Below are 21077 nucleotides of genomic sequence, written 5' to 3'. Positions count from 1 at the left end.
TTCAGGACATTTAGCTCCTGTCCCGGTTTTTAGAGAAGGGCGGCTCAAAACTGTGGGAGGTGCTTTTTCATGTTTTACAAAGCAGGGATAGTTAGCAGTTGTTTCAAGAAAGCAATTTAATCAACAGGCAAGCTACTGGGTTTAAACAATGCATTTTATGTATGTTCTAGCTGCCTGTTCTGTAATTCTCTGCGGAGGAGCGCTGTCATTCTGTGCGCTCGCTTGAAATAAAACTGTAGTCCTTCTTCTATTTTCATAAAATGTCCCTGTTTTTGGGCTTTAAAATTCTGGTCAGCCTAAATGGAGGACACCTATGGGAAGTGGAAGTGCAGCTATTGTGGTACAGGCAGGTCTGGGAATGGATCTTATGGAGTGGAGCACTGAATACAGCGGAGGAAGTCTACAGGGTGGGCCCATGCGGGTACTCTGGTACTTACTGTGGCTCTGGTGTTTATTGGGAGGGATCAGTGAAGGTTGTAGGTTTGGCTGAGTGACACCTTAGCAGGTAAATGGGAGTCAGCTGTGTGCAGGAAGCTGTGTCCGGGGAGGTGAAGAGGTCTTTAGATGAGAGGGGGCGGGAGATGGGAAAGATTTAGAAAAACAACACATCTAAAGAGGGGGCCAGAGGTTCCTCTGGGGTGGGTAACAGAAGTAGGAGTGGAAAAACTCCTAACCCATAGGAGGGTGTTGGGAACCTGACATGTTTCTGAAGATATTTATGTACCGACTGAATGGATGATTTTGGGAAACGTGAGAGATTGCTCTAGAAAGGCATAGCTATCCTGTATGTTGCTCTTTGTGGGTGATGCAAACGTGCTTGGAAGATGTTGTATAGTTGTATTGTACTCATTTCAGTAGACCTACGATATTTATCAAATTACAGGTATTTAAAATATGTTTGACTGCTTGTGGATGCATGTCATATGAGATATACTGAGTATCCCTTTTAATCTATTGATTATAGTTAATTGGGCATGTCTCCTTTTTAATATATCTTTTAATATATTAATTATAATAATCTGTGTACATCACCTTTTAAAGCAAATTATTGTACATGTAGTGCACATCATTTATGAGCTGTATTATACGCCTGTCACTATTGCACTAAGGTCAATTTAATGAACTAATACAAATTATTTCAAACTGACAAAAAAATAATGTGTAAGTTCTTTCAGTCTATAATTTGTGATACTAAATGTATAATTTTAGGTGCTCTGATGCCCTGTGCAACCATATTTGCGATTTATAAAAACTGTTAAATATATAAAAAAAAGTGCGCTATGAGTGAGGACCGAGGCGTGTGTGCTGTCGACTGGTAGTGAAGACTGGAGGTGAGGGGTGTGACCAGGGCTGGGGCTGAGTGATGTGACTTGTATTGATGTCTAGGGGCGTGGTGTGGCTGGTACTGAACACAAAGAGCTGTTGTGAGGGGACAGTGTAGTATGAGCGGTGTGTAGTTCTACTCGTAGTGAGAGCATTGGGTGTGTGATGTGGGTGGTACTAAAAAATGGAGAGCGATGGGAGTGGTAGTAAAGACTGAGGGGTGAGCGATGTGGTGGGAGCTAAGTCTAGGAGCGAGGTGGAACTGGTAGTGAAGAAGTGATGTAACTAGTAGTGGAGATGTGTGTGGTTTGACTAGCAGGAAGTATGAGGAATGGGAGAAGAAGTGATAACCGCAGGGTATCAATATGAATGGTAGTAAGAGTGAGGGGTGTGTGTTGACTGAGCGTTGAGTAATGTGAATGGTAGTGGAGATTGAGGTCTGTCTGGTGTGAGTGGTAGTGGAGAGTGAATGGTGTGAGATGTGACTGGCAGTGAAAACTAGGAGTGTTGTGTGAAATAGTGAGGACAGGAGCTGTTGTGAAGTGACTGAAGAATTAGAATGTGGTAGTGTATGACCACTGAGGGGTGCAACCAGAGGTGGAGCACATGGTACGTGCTGTGTGATTGGTATTTAGGGCTGGGTGGTGGTGATGTAAGCGGTAGTGAAAACTGAGTGGTGAGCGGTACGACCGACAATGAGTACGGATGGGTGTATTATCTAAGTGGCTGTAAAGACTTGTGGGTGTGTGATGTGACTAACAGAGAGAAATGAGTGGTGTGTGAAGTGGCTGCTAGTGAAAACTAGTGAGTGTGTGATGTGACTGACGGTCAGGACTCAGATGAGTGTGATCTGACTGATGGTGAAGGTTGAGTAGAGTGTGATGTGACTAGTAGTGAGGCCAGAGGGCCGTGTGTGATGCCACTGTCAGTGAAGAGTAAGGGGTGTGTGATGTGACTGATAGTGAAGACTGATGGTATGTCATGTGACTGGCAGCAACGACTAAGTGGTGTGTGATGTGGCTGGCAGTGAGGACCGGGCACTGAGTGACATGAAGGGCAGTGAAGACTGAGTGCTGAGTGATGTGACTGATAGTGCAGATTGGTGGTTGGGAGATATGGTTGGTAGTGAACACTGAGGTATGCAGGATGTGAGTGACAGTGAAGACTGCGGTGAGGGGTGTGACTGGCACAGAAACCTATGAGTCGGTGTGACTGATAGAAAAAACTGAGTGTTGTGTGATGTGACCACGAGTGAAAACTAGTGTCTATGTGATGTGACTGATAGTGAAGACTGAGTGGTGTGTGATGCGACTGGTAGTGAGGCCAGAGTGCTGTGTGTGATGTCACAGTCAGTGAAGACTGACAGGTGTGCGATGTCACAGGTAGTGAAGATGCTATGGTTGGTAGTGAAGAATTATGGGAGTGTGATGTGGTTGGTAGTGAACGCTGAGTTATGCATGATGTGAGTGACGGTGAAGACTGGGGTGAGGGGTGTGACTGGCAGTGAAACCTATAAGTGTGGTGTGACTGATAGTGCAGACTGGGTGGTGTGTGATGTGACTGCTAGTGAAAACCAGTGGGTATGTGATGTGACTGGCAGTGAAGACTGAGTGGGTTGTGATGTGAATATAGTGAAAACCAGTGGGTGTGTAATGTGACTGGCAGTGAAGACTGAGGGGGTTGTGATGTGACTAATAGTGAAAACCAGTGGGTGTGTACTGTGACTGATAGTGAAGACTGAGTGGTGTGTGATGTGACCGCTAGTGAAAACCAGTGGGTATGTGATGTGACTGGCAGTGAAGACTGAGTGGTGTGTGATGTGACTGACAGTGAATACTGAGTGGGTTGTGATGTTACTAATAGTGAAAACCAGTGGGTGTGCACTGTGACTGACAGTGAAGACTGAGTGGTGTGTGATGTGACTGATAGTGAAGACTGAGTGGTGTGTGATGTGACTAATAGTGAAAACTAGTGGGGGGTGATGTGACTGGCAGTAAGGACAGAGGGCTGTGTGTGATCTGACTGATAGTGCAGACTGGTGGGTGGGTGTTGGGACTGGTAATGAAGACTCATGAGTGAGTGATGTCACTCTCAGAGAGGACAGAGGGGTGTGTGATGTGCCTGATAGTGAATGCTGATGGTACGTCATGTGACAGGCAGCATCATGTCGCAAGGAGTCACAGATACGTCCGTATTTCGGACGTATCTGTAGGCGCAAAAATGACGCATTGTTGGAGTGTGTCACATAAGTGACGCAACTCCAGCTATGGGTCCTTACACATGGGCAAGTCCCATGTTAAATGTGCCTGCTCCAGTCTTACGCCTGCTGTGAGGCAAGCGTAAGATATTGACGCATTTGCGTGCTAAAAGTGATGCCGTGAAATCTCATAGATTTCACAGCGTCACTTCTACGAGGCTTCCTTGCGTCAAAACGCCCACCCTGCATACATTGGGCCTTATTTATGAAGGTCTTGCGCCGCCGGTGCGTCACTTTTAAAATGGGAAAAAGTGACGTACTAGTGGCGCAAGGCCTTCAAAAATGAGGCCCATTATACCTGGTGCAGGTATAATGTGGCGCAGGGGTTTACAAAGTGACGCATCTACTTTGTAAATATGACACAACATGGCTAATTTTTTACCCTGCTGGTGCGTCACAAAAAGTGACGCACTAGCGGCGCAAAAGTGACGCAAGGGCTCAAAATAAGCCCCTGAGTGGTGAGTGATGTGACTGGTTGTGAGGACTGAGGTAAGTGGGATGTGACTGCTAGAGAAGACAGGAGGTGAGGGAGTGACAGGTAGTGAAGACTGAGAGATGTGCCGGGCTGTGAGGATGAAGGGTGTCGTGGCCCCTGCAGTGAGGAGGAGGATTGTCTGGGAATCAAGGGGCCACGTATGGAATGGGATACCTCTGCCCAAGAGCAGAGCTGTGATCGCAGGTGTGCTGGGAGCAGGGTCTCCCTTTGAAGTGTGGCCAGCGGTGACTGACACTGGAATGGGACAAGAGTTTGTGGTGCCGTGCGGATGGAGACAGGGGGGCAATAAAAGGAAAGAACATTTCCTGCATGATTTGAATATTTCTATTTGGGGTACATTATGGTTTCTCACTGTGAAGTTTCGTTTTTGTTGGGATGCGTGTCTCAGTTGTGTTGTGCACAGCAGACCTTTGTTGTGACTAAAGATGGGCGAGCCAATGAAAACTCGAGCCAGATTCCTGGCTCTGGATCAGCTCGAGGTCCTCTTGGACCCCCGAGCCGAAAACGAGCCGAGCTTTCACGTGGCTTCTGCCTACCATCCTCGGTGACACGTCAAGAATGGAAGACGAAGCATTTATCTTCGATTTAAAACTGAAACAGAGAAATGTATTTAGGTTCATGGTTAAAGCTATTGTTTTTAATAAATACCCCTCAACACAGTGTGACACAAACTGAAGTACTAAGTGGTGTGTGTCCTACCAGCTCTCACTGCGCATATGGGTTTGTGAGGGTGCATGGCTTTGATCTGGGACCAGGCTGGGGGCTCTTTCCTGCGGGAATGGACATGTGTGACTCCGTCGTCTTTTTTCGCGACAATGAGTGCAGTTGCGGTGGGCTGGGAGGCGAGGAAAAGGGCGCGAGACAATCAGGAGCGTGATGGGACTTCCCTTCACCCCCCCCCCCCCCCCTTGTCCTTTTATCTTCCCTTCACTTTACTTTCTCCCTTTCTCTTCTACTTCAAGGTCCATGTATCTTTCCACGGTTTTATCTCACACCCTTCCCTCCTCTCCGTGGCTCGCTCCTCTCGGCTCCCAGCTGTTGCCTCTTTCCTCTCACTTTCTCTACCCCCCCCCCCCCTCCTCTCATTCTCTTCCCCCTCCCTTCACCTCTGGCCCGCTCTCCCCCCCCCCCCCCTCCCCATCACTTATCACATTCTATTTCGCCTTCCCCTTTGCTCTGACACCCCCACATACATTCTCCCCTCACACAGTGTACTTTCCTTGTTCCTGACATTCCACCCCTGCCCCCCCTCCCCCCCCCCACTTCTCTGTCAGCCGGAGGGTGTCCTTGGGAGGAGGAGGGGCTAATTCTCATAGACCCAACAACCCTCTCTGACAGAGGGGGTGAGAGAGAGCGAGATATAAACATACACTGCACAGCATGGGTGATTTCAAACATTTGCCCAGGGGCCACAAAGTATGGTCTTTGGGAGGGGGACTGTGTAAAGAGGGCTAAACAAATGTAAATGAACAGACAAGCATTTATTTTCAGGTTAATAAATGCTTGCTGTTTATAAAAAAAAAAGTCTGAATATTAGTGCTCAGCAACTAAACAGCAACTTGGGCTGCTGTTCACCAAGGGGATAGCAGGTCAAGAGGGCCGCAAGTGGCCCCCGGGCCGTACTTTGAGCATCACTGCATGCAGCAAGCCCCCCCAACGTTCGTCTACTGCCAAGGACCCCGCGGCCAACCATCACAGAGGCATTGGATTGCCTCCCTGGAGAGGCCAATCGCCTGGAAGATTATTTTGACATCACAACTCACTGTGGTGGTTGCGTCCATAACCTAGCAGCAGGGCCGGACTGGTCATGGCGGGCACCAGGCATTTCCCCGGTGGGCTGTCAGGATGGGGGCCGATTTGGGCCCCAGGTGGGGGTGCGTTTCTGTTACAAGGGGCCAGGAATAACGCCCCCAGGTAACAAAATCGGCCATAACCGGACCTAGAAAACAGCTCGGCTGCACCCCCTCCTCCCTCCCTGGGGGTCGGCCGAGCAGTTTGCCGGTGCCGGTTTCGGTTCCCAGTCCAGCCCTGCCTAGCGCCTAGAAAGCAGGGATGTAGCAATCAGCGGTGCAGGCGGTGTAGTGTGTGCCAGTGGTGTCTGCGCCCCAGTGGACCCATGTATAGTCGTCCTTCGTCTACCCAATAGGGGGGTTGTTGTTGTTTGCCTGCATTATAGCGCCTGGCACCTTGCTAGACAGAATGCTGTTTGTTCCAAGTCAATCTCATTTTGAGATAAGGTTTATTTAGAACCCTGGCATTTCGAAGCAGTGGTCAATAGTGGTTAGTTTGTGTTCTAGCGCCTAGAAGTGAGTCTGGTCTCTCTGACTCCCCGCTTTAGCTTCTTTCAGTCCCAGCCCCCTAAAACACAGAAGCACCCGGCTGATATCCTAGCTGCTGGAAGCGGTTGAGTAGCCAGAGGCGCTTTGGCCGCACTCACCTTGCACTTGCGCCCGTCGATAGAGCCCAGGTCCTCCTCGAACTCGACGCCCAGCATGAAGTCCATGGTGTAGTTGCGGAAGGTGGTGAGGGTGCGTATGATCATGTGGTCGCCATCCACCACGAACTCCTTCTCCGGCTTGAGCAGACCCACTATCTTCCTCAGCGCCATGTTAATGTCTGTGGATGTCAAAGTGTGGAAGACCACAGAATCAACACAACCCGCAGGTCTGTGAGTGACAGCAGCAAGGCTTTCAGGGTGCTGACGTGGAACAACACCCAAGTGAGAATGAGGTCAGAACTTGCATATTCACTCACTCATCTACCTATGGGCTGCTCTCAGTGAGTTAAACACCTGCTCCAGAGATCTGTCTCTAACCTACATGTCACTCATGCCTTACCTGTACATGCTCTGTGAGGAATGTATGACATTACAACGCATGCATTTACAACGCATGCCTTTACAACGCAGTTTTTACATCACAACATCCTTTACAACGCATTCCTTTACATTGCATGCCATTACAACGCAGTTTTTACATCACAACATCCTTCACAACGCATTCCTTTACATTGCATGTCATTACATCACATTTTCAGAAACTACCTTTACAACGCATTCCATTACATCGCATTATACCTTTACAACACATACCATTACAACGCATACCATTACATTGCATTTAAGGTAAGTATTGGATAGTATAGGGGTAATAATTACTATTCTAACTCCAGTGAGTGCAACAGTAGGGTAAGTATTGGATAGTGTAAGTGTACTATGCGTTGTAATGGTATGCGTTGTAATGACTTGCGATGTAATGCCTGTGTTGTAGTGACATGCATTGTAATGCCATGCGTTGTACTGACATACAATGTAATGGCTGCGTTGTAATGACATGCGATGTAAAGGATGTTGCGATGTAATGACTGCTATGTTAGGTAGTACGATGTTCTGACTGCGTTGTAAAGGTTGTTTACCCTCTGGGAGAGATGAAACCATGCGCATGCCTGTCCGGCTTGATCTGTGCTGCTAGAAAAGGAAGGTTTCATTTACTGTCTTCTGTGAGAGAGGGAAGCCCGCGCCAGCTGTCATGCTGCGCCTGGTCTGCGAAGAACCAGCATTGGCATTGCTACTGTCCGATTTGTACCCGTCTGGTGGCAGTGTAAAATGTGTGCTGCTGATGCCCTGTCTGTACCTATCCTCTGAAGGAGGGAGGCTTGCACTTTTTCTGCCCAAGTTGTACCTGTTCTTTGTTGAAGAGGAATTTCCACTGCATTTGATTCATCTTCGGACAAATTTAAAAGATATTTTCAATGGAGAAGTGTGGCTCAATGATTAGAGCGGCAGACCCCAATGTAGAGGTCTAACCCGGGCCAGGGTTCAATTCCCCGCCTCGGCGGGTCTTGGGCTAAAAAATTCCACGGACCTGATAATTCTCGCCTCGGTGCCTATTCCAATCATGGAGTCCCACTCTGCAACTCTGGGCAATAGCTTGCTTAATCTCCACAACGGCCCCCACAACGCTAAGGATGCCTGGCCTCCACCTTGGGGGTGCCCAGGAGTAGACGCCTCACAGGGAAAGCCAGGATGGGTTCCACAGCGGTATTCGTACAAGCGCCTTGAGACCCTTGCGGGTGAGTAGCGCACTATACAAGTATCAATTTACATTTACAATTTACATTTATAATGCTCTTTGTGAGAAGTTGGCCTGATATGTAGTGTTTCCAATTCTGGAACCACTTGGTATCAGTCCAAACAAACCCCAAAGATGTCTGGTTGTAAGTCAACCTTGTTAGACAAGCTATCCTAGTGGTAGCATGGACTAAGCAGCCTTAAAGGCTAAACTTAAGAGGTCGTGTTAAGCGAGCTGTTTTACCACATACAATCCTGTAATCAAATGAAAGGACACCACACAAGTATATATTATAAAAATATATGTGTTTATTTCTAAATTAATCCCCAGTACTCTTTATGAGGAAAGGGGCACAAGCGTTAAATCAAAAGCACAGTATAACATACAAAGTTGCACAATTTTGGATGAGGGCCGGTGGCCACTCAAACCATATACTAAAAAAATGGTATAAGAGATACCAATCGAACAGTGGTTAGGCCTAGGGCCTAGAGATTCGCTGGGAGCAGTCAGGACTAGCAATGCTGAAGTCGGGAGTAGCCCACGGAATTCGGGTGCAGCACGGAAAGTGCGGCTTACACCAATGCAATGTCAATGGTGCGTAAAAGTTACACAAAGTGAGTTTAAAGATACTTCCGCTGAACCTAGAGGAACAAAACTTAAGGCACAGACCCTAGAGGTGTGGACCAGTGTAGGAACACCGGCGTTGCAATGTTACCTCACCCACAGGAAGTGGGTGCACAGGGTCGAAGTGGCGTCGGGTTTTGACACGCAGGCTCTTGGTGCTTGGAGCTGAAGAAGCTGCAGGCGATGTGAAGCAGAAGTGTCCGGTGTGATCCAAGGGCGGATCGAAGTCGAGATGTACCTGAAAGCAGAGGGGACAGAGTCTGGGTCACTCAGCAGTGACCAGGGTGGAACCAGGACGGAACCAGGCAATGTCGGGCGCAATCAGGTGGTTGTCGATAGGCCTCTCTCCGCTGTCACGTGGGCTCTGGGGCATCTGCGACATCCAGGAGCAGGTCACGATCTGTCCCACGTAGGCTCTCGTCGTCAGCACCGTCGGCTTCAAGATTGCAGCAAACAGCACTTGGCAAAAGCAATCCACGCGGAACCGGGAGATTGCTTCTCACTCAAACCAAGAGGGTCAGAATGGGGGCTCCTTTTCACAGGAGCTGGTGCAGATCTGGAGCAACCAGAACAGCAAGTCGTATTTAAGTTTTCGTCGGCACAGGGGCCACAAGCCAGCTGGCAAGTGACCGGGCCAACGCGTTGAGCCAACACGAGCAGAAGGGCCCCACGCAGCACTCGTCGAGTGTGGAGGGGGTAGCTTTGGTGCAAGTGTAGCTCGGGGTGGGGGCTTCTCAAACCCTGGTGTACAGCTTCGAGGGTCACTCGTGGGCTGCACGGTCAGCGTCTCGTGGCCTTTTCAAGATGGCGTGCCCCACGCTTCCGGTCGCCTCCACGGGTCTCAGCTCTGCAGGGACTGTGGATCGGGCTGGGAGAAGGCAGGCAAGCTTGATCTCGTTGATCTCTGTCGCTCGAGTTCCGGCGGGAACTGCAACAAAGCAAGGGTCGAGGGCTGGATGGTGCCTGTTCGCACAGGGTGGTCACTCCTTGACCACAAGGGAGATTCTTCCGTCTTCTATGTTGAATAGAATGTCGAAGGGTCCAGAATTCGTTTCTTATGTTTCTTCAGGATGATCTCAGTTGCATTGGGACTGCTCCCACTCTTATTCGAATCTGGTGGGCTGGACATCCTGCTAGGTCCCCTCCTACGGGTGGGACCCAGGAAGGGGGTGGTTACACCCCTTTCCTTTGATCCAGGCCGCGCTGGGACTGGGGCTGGGATGCCCCAGAACCGGTTTGGCCGGATTATGCAAGGGGCAGCCTTGTGCTCCCCAGGCAGTGTCTGGTTTCTTTGAAACCTCCCTGCTACAATCCACTATCTCCTGTCTGGGGTGGTTTGACACCGCCCTGCGACAGGAAACCCTTTGTCCAGGCCACCATATGCTGAGTTTCGGTCAGCAGCAGGAGGCCAGACCCGTGTCTGTGGCAGAGGCATCCATTTTGTGGATCTGAGGCTCATTTTAAATCAACCGCGTTTCAGTAAAGTAACATGTCTTATCCCTCTAGAAGGGTGGAATGCTACCCCCGTCGCCAGAACTGGCGAGGGGGTAGTATTCCAATTCGTATGACACCTTACACGACATGTTTTGATAAAGCCAAACCAAAGTTGCTATATAACCGCAAGGATTATAAGGCGCTTAAGAGTATATGGTATGGCATTATCCCGGATCAGCTTAGGGAGTTGTTCCCGACAGCTGCAGACAGGCTCAGCTCATGCCAGAGCTCCATCTCACATAAAACCACGCACTCTGCCTCCAGGATTGATGAGGCCTTCCATAGGAGTTGCTCACAGGTTTATATGTGTCCAGATATAGGTTTAGATATAGGTATACTATATCTAAGCAAGGGGTGATTACACCCACTTGCCCCAGCTGAGTGATCAGCCAGTTGTGTCAATTTAAGAACCAGCCAGGGGTGACAAAAGCTATGCTTCAGCCCCTGGTAGGCCTTGGTGGCACCTATTCCCTGAGCACCTATAGTGCATGGTACAGGGGCTGACAAGGAGTCCATTTCCAATTGTGGTATGTACCTATAGCACATGTATCATAAATTTAGAGAGAGAACAGCAGGCTGGGGGTCTGATTAGCAGGCCCACAGCCTCAGTAAGTCGAAAACCAGTGAAGCAAAAAGCAAAAATTGGGGTGACCATAGGATAGCAGACCCTACTCTCCTACACAACCCCCCCCCCCCCAAACGCAGGGACATTAAACTTAACCTTGACCAGATAAGTCTTCATGTTCTAAGTGGAAGTACCTGGGGAGACCATCTGCATTACCATGGTCAGTCCCTGGGCGGTGCTCCACTGTAAAGTCCATCCCCTGTAGGGAAATGGACCACCTGAGCAGTTTGGGATTTTCACCCTTCATCTGATTTAGCCACAAGAGGGGCTTATGGTCTGTCTGAATTAGGAAGTGAGTACCAAACAAGTATGGTCTCAACTTCTTCAGGGCCCAAACCACAGCAAAGGCCTCCCTCTCAATAGCTGACCAACGTTTCTCCCTGGGGGTCAGCCTTCTGCTAATAAAAGCAATGGGCTGGTCTTGACCATCTTGATTAAGTTGTGAAAGCACAGCTCCCACCCCAACTCAGAAGCATCTGTCTGTACAATGAACTGTTTGGAGTAGTCAGGACTCTTCAGGATAGGTGCAGAGCACATGGCCTTCTTCAGGTCATCAAATGCCTTTTGACAGCTAACTGTCCACTGAACCTTTTTGGGCATCTTCTTGGATGTCAAGTCATTCAATGGTGTCACAATGGACCCATAGTTCTTTACAAATTTTCTGTAATACCCAGTCAGGCCCAAGAAGGCTCTGACTTGTGTCTGGGTAGTTGGAGGAGCCCAGTCCTGTATGGTCTGGATCTTGCTCTCCAATGGTTGAACCTGACTCCCACCTACTAGGTGGCCCAGGTACACAACCTTGCTCTGGCCTATCTGGCACTTAGTAGCCTTGATAGTCAGGCCTGCCTTTTGCAGGGCCTCCAGAACCTTCTTCAGGTGGATCAGGTGATCCTCCCAGGTGGAGCTAAAGACAGCAATATCATCTAGATATGCTGCACAAAAGTCATCCAACCCAGCAAGGACTTGATTCACCAACCTTTGGAAGGTGGCAGGTGCATTCTTCAAACCAAAGGGCATTACCACAAATTGATAATGTCCACTAGGGGTAGAGAATGCTGTTTTGGCTTTTGACTCTTCAGCTAGTCTGATTTGCCAGTAGCCAGCTGTCAAATCAAATGTGCTCAGAAACTTGGCAGAAGCCACTTTATCAATGAGCTCATCTGTTCTTGGAATGGGATGGGCATCTGTCCTAGTGACAGCATTGAGACCTCTGTAGTCCACACAAAACCTCATTCTCTCTTCCCATCTTTGGTATGAGGTTTTGGCACAAGGACCACTGGGCTAGCCCATGGGCTCTCTGATGGCTCAATCACTCCAAGCTCCAACATCTTTTGCACCTCAGCCTTTATACAATCCCTGACATGGTCAGGTTGCCTGTAGATCTTATTCTTCACAGGCAGACTGTCACCAGTGTCCACCTCATGGGTGCACCAGTTAGTCTGGCTGGGTGTGAGTGAAAACATATGTCTGTGGGCCTGCAACACCTGTCTGCAGTCCACCTGTTGCTGCTCAGTGAGGCTGCCTGCCAAGGCTACTCCATCAACTGAACCATCATCAGGGTTCTGGGAAAGCAGGTCTGGGAGAGGGTCACTCTCTTCCTCCTAATCCCCATCTGTGGCCATGAGGAGACTTATGTCCTCCCTGTCAACAAATGCTTTCAAACGGTTTACATGGAGCACCCTGTGGGGGCTCCTAGGGGTGCCAAAGTCAACCACATAGGTGACTTCTCCCTTTTTCTCAATGATAGGGTAGGGTCCAGTCCATTTGTCCTGGAGAGCTGCTGGGCCCACTGGGTCCAACACCCACACCTTCTGCCCTGGCTGGAACTCAACCAGAACAGCCTTTTGGTCATGCCAAGCTTTCTGTAATTCTTGACTGGCCTCAAGGTTTTTGGATGCTCTCTCCATGTATTCAGCCATCCTGGAGCGGAGACCAAGTACATAGTCCACAATGTCTAGTTTAGGCTTTTTGAGAGGTAACTCCCATCCTTCCCTCACCAAACTCAATGGACCCCTCACATGGTGGCCAAACAAAAGTTCAAAAGGGCTGTAGCCAACCCCCTTCTGTGGGACCTCTCTGTAAGCAAAGAGCAAGCAGGGTAAAAGGATGTCCCATTTCCGCCTAAGCTTCTCTGGTAAACCTTTTATGATTCCCTTTAGGGTCTTGTTGAACCTTTCAACAAGCCCATTGCACTGTGGATGGTAGGGTGTGGTAAACTTATAGTTTACTCCACACTCTTTCCACATTGCTTTTAAGTATCCAGACATAAAGTTGGTACCTCTGTCTGAAAGAACCTCCTTTGGAAAGCCCACTCTTGAGAAAACTGCAATGAGGGCTTTTGCCAGCACAGGTGCTGTGGGGGTCCTCAGGGGAATTGCCTCTGGGTACCTGGTGGCATGATCCACTACCACCAGTATAAATCTGTGCCCAGATGCTGTTTGAGGATCCATGGGACCCACAATATCTATTCCAACTCTTTCAAAGGGTACCCCCACCACAGGTAGTGGTATCAGGGGGGCCTTTGTTGTGCCACCTGACTTACCACTTGCTTGGCAAGTGACACAGGAGCGACAAAACTCCTTGACATTTTCTGACATGTGAGGCCAGTGAAAGTGTGGAACAAGCCTGTCCCAAGTCTTATTCTGGCCTAAGTGTCCTGCAAGGGGAATATCATGGGCCATGGTGAGAAGGAAACCCCTAAACTTCAAAGGTATAACCAACCTCCTGGTTGTGCCAGGCTTGGGGTCTCTAGCCTCTGAATAAAGGAGTCCTTCATCCCAATAAACTTTATGGGTACCTTGAGCATTCCCTACAGCCTCAGCAGCAGCTTGCTGTCTGAGGGGTTCAAGTGAAGGGCAATCCAATTGGGCCTGCCCCAGGTCTGCCCTTGAGGGTCCCCCTGTCCCCAGAAACTCAACCTGGTCAGGTTCAAGCTCCTCAGAGACAGTCTCCTCTTGGACTGCAGAATCAGTTTCCTGTGAAACTTGATCCTCAACCTGGGGCAAGTGGGAAGGCACAGCCTTAACCCTCTTGCTCCTTCTCTTGGGTTGTGGTTGGTCTATTGTTTCAAGATCCACCACTGGTTCAGGAAGGCACTTCTTAGCCTGAGACCTTGTCACTGCAAGGACATGATCTGAAATCCCTAGCATTTCTGCATGAGTCCTGTACTCCACTTCTGACCAAACTGAGCTTTCAAGATCATTGCCTAACAGACAGTCTACTGGGAGGTCTGCACTCACAACAACTTTCTTTAGGCCATCTACCCCTCCCCAGGAGAAGTTCACAACAGCTACACTATGTGAAGTAGTGGAGTTGCTTGCATTGGTCACTAGGTAACTTTCACCTAGTACAATCTGACCAGGGTCCACAAAGTCAGGTGTCACCATAGTGACACTGGCACAAGTGTCCCTGTAGGCCTGAGCCAGTTTCTCATTGATTGAGGGAGTCTGCCTATATTTGCCCAGGTTACTGGGGCTTACTGCAGTGGTCAAAGATAAGTCCACATCATATAGGAGAACTGCCTGTGTGGGGATTCTGACTAGGCCAGATTCCACCTCAGTACCCAAGGTTAACCCTACTATCCCCTTAGGTTGTGCACTACCACTGCTGACAGTACTAGGGGGTGCAGTTGCTTTAGGAGCTGCAGTGGCAGGAACTGGATTTTTCTTAGTGCATTCACTGCCCCAGTGTGAAACTGATTTGCAGGTATTACACCAAGGTTTCTTTGGGCCATCATTCTTCTTTTTCTTGTTTCCATTTCGGAAACCCCCCTCCTTATTGCTAGTTTGGGGGCCTGAAGACTTCTGGTCTTTTTCTTTATCTTTCTGATTCCCACCCTTCTGGTCTGTTTTCTTCTGGTCACCATGGTTCTGGGTTTTCTGCTTAATCCTTGTTCTGACCCATTTGTCTGCCTTCTTTCCCAATTCTTGGGGAGAGGTCAAATCAGAATCAACAAGGTATTGATGCAACAGCTGGTTCTGACAGTTATTAAGGATCTGCTCTCTCATTATAAGATTGTACAATCCTGTATAGTCTGAAACTTTACTTCCCTGCAGCCAACCCTCCAGAGCCTTAGTGGCACAATCAACAAAATCAGTCCAGTCCTGAGTCTGTGCTTTTTGGGTGTCTCTGAACAACAACCTGTATTGCTCAGTGGTTAGGCCAAACCCTTCAATAAGAGCACTCTTCAGGACAGAGTAGTTTTTGGCATCCTCAGGTCTAACAGTGAGGAGCCTATCCCTCCCTTTCTCAGAAAAGGAGTACCATAAAATTGCTGCCCACTGATCCTCAGGGACCTGCTGTACCATGCAGGCCCTCTCAAGAGCAGTCATCCATTTGTGGATGTCATCCCCTTCCTTGTAGGGGGGCACAATTTTTGTCAGGTTTCTATTATCATAGGCCCTGTCTTTTTCTTTAGGAACTTTGCTGCCACCAGTGGCATCTAAGCCACACAATTTTCTTTCTCTTGCTAAAGCAAGTTTAGCTTGAGCCAAGGCTACCTTTTCCCTTTCTATTTGGAGTTGGACAGCCCTCATCCTGGCCCTATGCTCTTTCCTCTGGGAGGGAGTCATCCCTCTTTGAGATTCTCTTGAGACACTAGAAACATGAGAGTCCCCTGATAGAGATCTCACCCTCCTGTTGCCAGGGAGAATTAAGTTATGAGATCTGGGGAGGTGCTGGCCCTCTCCATTCCCATATAGGTCTAGATTGGCCAGGTTAAGCCTGCCAACCTGTACCTGGGTCACCCTCTGATCCTGATCTTCAGGCTCTTCTACATCTGAGCCTTCCTCTTCCTCTTCCTCCTCCTCTTCTTCTTCATCTGGAAGATCCTCATTCTCAGGGGAGTTTACCCCCTCACCTGAATCTAAGGGAGCCTGACTCACCTTATCTAAGTCATCCTTTTCCAGGATAGCTATCAGGGAAGGAATAGTAGGGCCTCTGCCCTTTTTTAGCCCCCTGGCTGTACACAAGGCACTCAGGTCTTTGTGGCTAAGGTTGTCATATCTGGAAGTTGCCTTGGTAGGGTCAACTGTTACAGGAGCAGAGCCTGAGGCTCCACCTGTATCAGACATGACTGCTAGTGAGGTGTAAGTGGTGCACTTACCTACACTAAGTGTTTTCCTACTGTACCTTGCTAGTGAGTTGTAGTCAGGGTGTGCTAATCCCTTTAATCTACAACTACTAAGTTCAGTAGAACTTAATATGCTAAGCTTTTGATTTATATGTACCTAAGGTACTTGATGTGATCTTTCAATTTGATATAAAGATTGCAATGGTAAAACAAACAGCAAGCTCAAATCCGCACCGCTGCACACCAATGTGAGAAGTTGGCCTGATATGTAGTGTTTCCAATTCTGGAACCACTTGGTATCAGTCCAAACAAACCCCAAAGATGTCTGGTTGTAAGTCAACCTTGTTAGACAAGCTATCCTAGTGGTAGCATGGACTAAGCAGCCTTAAAGTCTAAACTTAAGAGGTCGTGTTAAGCGAGCTGTTTTACCACATACAATCCTGTAATCAAATGAAAGGACACCACACAAGTATATATTATAAAAATATATGTGTTTATTTCTAAATTAATCCCCAGTACTCTTTATGAGGAAAGGGGCACAAGCGTTAAATCAAAAGCACAGTATAACATACAAAGTTGCACAATTTTGGATGAGGGCCGGTGGCCACTCAAACCATATACTAAAAAAATGGTATAAGAGATACCAATCGAACAGTGGTTAGGCCTAGGGCCTAGAGAATCGCTGAGAGCAGTCAGGACTAGCAATGCTGAAGTCGGGAGTAGCCCACGGAATTCGGGTGCAGCACGGAAAGTGCGGCTTACACCAATGCAATGTCAATAGTGCGTAAAAGTTACACAAAGTGAGTTTAAAGATACTTCCGCTGAACCTAGAGGAACAAAACTTAAGGCACAGACCCTAGAGGTGTGGACCAGTGTAGGAACACCGGCGTTGCAATGCTACCTCACCCACAGGAAGTGGGTGCACAGGGTCGAAGTGGCATCGGGTTTTGACACGCAGGCTCTTGGTGCTTGGAGCTGAAGAAGCTGCAGGCGATGTGAAGCAGAAGTGTCCGGTGTGATCCAAGGGTGGATCGAAGTCGAGATGTACCTGAAAGCAGAGGGGACAGAGTCTGGGTCACTCAGCAGTGACCAGGGTGGAACCAGGATGGAACCAGGCAATGTCGGGCGCAATCAGGTGGTTGTCAAGAGGCTTCTCTCCGCTGTCACGTGGGCTCTGGGGCATCTGCGATGTCCAGGAGCAGGTCACGATCTGTCCCACGTAGGCTCTCGCCGTCAGCACCGTTGGCTTCAAGATTGCAGCAAACAGCACTTGGCAAAAGCAATCCACGCGGAACCGGGAGATTGCTTCTCACTCGAACCAGGAGGATCAGAGTGGGGGCTCCTTTTCACAGGAGCTGGTGCAGATCTGGAGCAACCGGAAAAGCAAGTCGTATTCAAGTTTTCGTCGGCACAGGGGCCACAAGCCAGCTGGCAAGTGACCGGGCCAACGCGTCAAGCCAACACGAGCAGAAGGGCCCCACGCAGCACTCGTCAAGTGTGGAGGGGGTAGCTTTGGTGCAAGTGTAGCTCGGGGTGGGGGCTTCTCAAACCCCAGTGTACAGCTTCGAGGGTCACTCGTGGGCTGCACGGTCAGTGTCTCGTGGCCTTTTTAAGATGGCGTGCCCCACGCTTCCGGTCGCCTCCACGGGTCTCAGCTCTGCAGGGACTGTGGATCCGGCTGGGAGAAGGCAGGCAAGCTTGATCTCGTCGATCTCTGTCGCTCGAGTTCCGGCGGGAACTGCAACAAAGCAAGGGTCGAGGGCTGGATGGTGCCTGTTCGCACAGGGTGGTCACTCCTTGACCACAAGGGAGATTCTTCCATCTTCTATGTTGAATAGAATGTCGAAGGGTCCAGAATTCAGGATGATCTCAGTTGCATTGGCACTGCTCCCACTCTTATTCGAATCTGGTGGGCTGGACATCCTGCTAGGTCTCCTCCTATGGATGGGACCCAGGAAGGGGGTGGTTACACCCCTTTCCTTTGATCCAGGCCGCGCTGGGACTGGGGCTGGGATGCCCCAGAACCGGTTTGGCCGGATTATGCAAGGGGCAGCCTTGTGCTCCCCAGGCAGTGTCTGGTTTCTTTGAAACCTCCCTGCTACAATCCACTATCTCCTGTCTGGGGTGGTTTGACACCGCCCTGCGACAGGAAACCCTTTGTCCAGGCCACCATATGCTGAGTTTCGGTCAGCAGCAGGAGGCCAGACCCGTGTCTGTGGCAGAGGCATCCATTTTGTGGATCTGAGGCTCATTTTAAATCAACCGCGTTTCAGTAAAGTAACATGTCTTATCCCTCTAGAAGGGTGGAATGCTACCCCCGTCGCCAGAACTGGCGAGGGGGTAGTATTCCAATTCGTATGACACCTTACACGACATGTTTTGATAAAGCCAAACCAAAGTTGCTATATAACCGCGAGGATTATAAGGCGCTTAAGAGTATATGGTATGGCATTATCCCGGATAAGCTTAAGGTGTTGTTCCCGACAGCTGCAGACAGGCTCAGCTCATGCCAGAGCTCCATCTCACATAAAACCATGCACTCTGCCTCCAGGATTGATGAGGCCTTCCATAGGAGTGGCTCACAGGTTTATATGTGTCCAGATATATGTTTAGATATAGGTATACTATATCTAAGCAAGGGGTGATTACACCCACTTGCCCCAGCTGAGTGATCAGCCAGTTGTGTCAATTTAAGAACCAGCCAGGGGTGGCAAAAGCTATGCTTCAGCCCCTGGTAGGCCTTGGTGGCACCTATGCCCTGAGCACCTATAGTGCATGGTACAGGGGCTGACAAGGAGTCCATTTCCAATTGTGGTATGTACCTATAGCACATGTATCATAAATTTAGAGAGAGAACAGCAGCCTGGGGGTCTGATTAGCAGGCCGACAGCCTCAGTAAGTCGAAAACCAGTGAAGCAAAAAGCAAAATTTGGGGTGACCATAGGATAGCAGACCCTACTCTCCTACACTCTTGCATAACATGCTTAGGCCAGTCAGAAGCTTTTGTGATCCCTGGGGGTAAAAACTCGTTGCAGGGCCCTGACCCAGAGTACCTGGTTCCAAACCCAACTTGACAAAACTACGTGACCCCGAGCATCGCTTTGGTCACTGGATCTCCTTTTCTGTGACCATCACATAAGAGCACCTTAAAATATTTCAATTTAGAATGTGCACCTACAAAAACCTCTCTTGGACATAGTTTAATAGACAATAATGTGGTTCCATCTATAACAACAATAAAGGCCTTCTCTAGGAGCCACATGACAAATGACCAGCACTTCACCAATTCTAATAAAGGCAAATCTGTGCAGTGATTATAATGTGCTAAAGTAAAACAATCCAGATTGCTAATATTTGAATGCCGAAACATGTTGATGGAAAAGAGAAGCAAGGCTGCAAAACTCAACACAAAACTTTCCACCACACTAAAAAAAAAAGAACTTGCATTGTGAACGCTTGTTTTAATGCATGATGTGAGTAAACTCACAAAACATATGAGCAAATGTTACTCTTGGTGTTATGAGTGAAATAAGTAGTTTTTGAAATGGACTAAGCCAGGAATTTTGTAAATCTTTTTAAACATAGCTAACAAGTGGTTCCATGTCATGAATAACACTTTCAGCCAGTTTTGGCATTTCGGCCAACAGCATTTCACATGCAGGGGCTCTGAGATCATAATGAAGGCGTAAAAAGAAAAACTACAAGCCCCACAATGCAACATACTGTTAGATGAAAAGCCAGGAATGTCTGATGGTATTATATATGCTAATGTCACTGGGTAGACTTGTGAAATGCAAAATAAAATGCAGCTGCTGACTTTCTGCCTAGTTTCTTCCAGACAATCACAGGGTAAACAGCCCAGTGGGTCAGAGGGCAGAGATTGCTTTTCAAGTGCAAGCATATCATTTCCCTGCTGATGGGTGAGCAATGCAAGCAGCAGCAGCTGGAAGTGTCTGGACATACACTGAAAAGGAAAAACAACTTGCTGGCACCCTTCGTCCTGAGAGGGGTGTTGTGTGATTAAGACAGAGTCTCCATCACCACTGCAATGCTCCTGCCGGGATAGGCGCAGCACGTGGTAGGTGCAGAATTGCAAGGGCCGCAAGGTTACCCTGACCCTTACCATGGCCTTCTGAGGCTTGAACTATATATCGAATGGATGGAAGAAAGGTCCTCCTACCCTGAATTACTTATCACACAGGAATAAACCCCACCGTGTTGATTTTTTAATTTATTTGGGAAATACTTTCTGTCTAAAATAATATACTGTGAATATATGTACAGATCTGGGATATGATAATGTTTGAAAAGTATTACACATTATTCATTTGTTTTGTTATTAGATGTCCCCGTTTATCCGCCTGATGTTTTATGTACACAGTTAAATCTAATACTGTCCTGAAGAAGGTGGTAAAAAAAATATATACCAACCGAAACGCGTGTTGACTCAAGGTATGTCCAGTCTGGGCCTATACACCAGAGGAGAAAAGAAATTAAACTCCGCCGATGTATGGCGGACGCGTTTTGACCGGATTGATGTATGATGGATGTATGGAATGTGGAATGAATGGTATGTGAGATGGGAGTATGATACAGGATTGCTCCTGGGGGTATGTGTGGAATTGTGTAGTGATATGGTCTTTTTTTTAAACAAATGAATGTATATTATCTATAATGGATGGAAAATCATGTCGAAATGATTGATGCAAATAATATCATAAAAATTATAAAAGAAATGTTTGGTAAAAAGTAAAGAAATTTGAACTTTATGAAATATATTTTCAACATTGATTTGGATCTGTTCACGGTGGGATTTATTCCTGTCTGATAAGTAATTCTGGGTAGTACAACCTTTCCTCTACTCATTACGCAGTTTTTCCCCCCCGGTCCTAAGTCTATTGTTGACAGTTGAATCAATAGAGGGGGGTCCCTTTTGTGTATTTTGCTTCATCCATATATCGACCTGGCCAACGCAAACCACTGCGGCTTACCTTTAACCTTCAGCCCACTGTCAACACCACAGCTTTACCTGACAACAGCATCTATCCCGGCCTGACCACTGCACCCAGCCTGACTCCTCTGAGAACCAAAGTCACTGGAATTATGCGGCAAAAGAA

General features: G+C 48.3%; 1 protein-coding gene across 3 annotated transcripts in view; it reads right to left on the bottom strand.

Moving 5' to 3' along the window:
- Window positions 1–21077, bottom strand: part of RBP5 (retinol binding protein 5) — a 41489-nt gene that overhangs the window by 16562 nt on the left and 3850 nt on the right. For all 3 annotated transcript variants that reach the window (XM_086929079.1, XM_086929081.1, XM_086929080.1), the window contains exon 3: window positions 6514–6692. In XM_086929079.1, coding sequence (XP_086785205.1) covers window positions 6514–6692 — 179 coding nt within the window. The remainder of the gene's footprint in view (window positions 1–6513; window positions 6693–21077) is intronic.

The sequence above is a fragment of the Lissotriton vulgaris genome, chromosome 7 (genome assembly GCF_964263255.1).
Source record: "Lissotriton vulgaris chromosome 7, aLisVul1.2, whole genome shotgun sequence".
In the NCBI taxonomy this organism is placed as follows: Eukaryota; Metazoa; Chordata; class Amphibia; order Caudata; family Salamandridae; genus Lissotriton; species Lissotriton vulgaris.
Note: the sequence above shows the minus strand (reverse complement) of the source record. Positions and strands in the feature narration are given on the sequence as shown.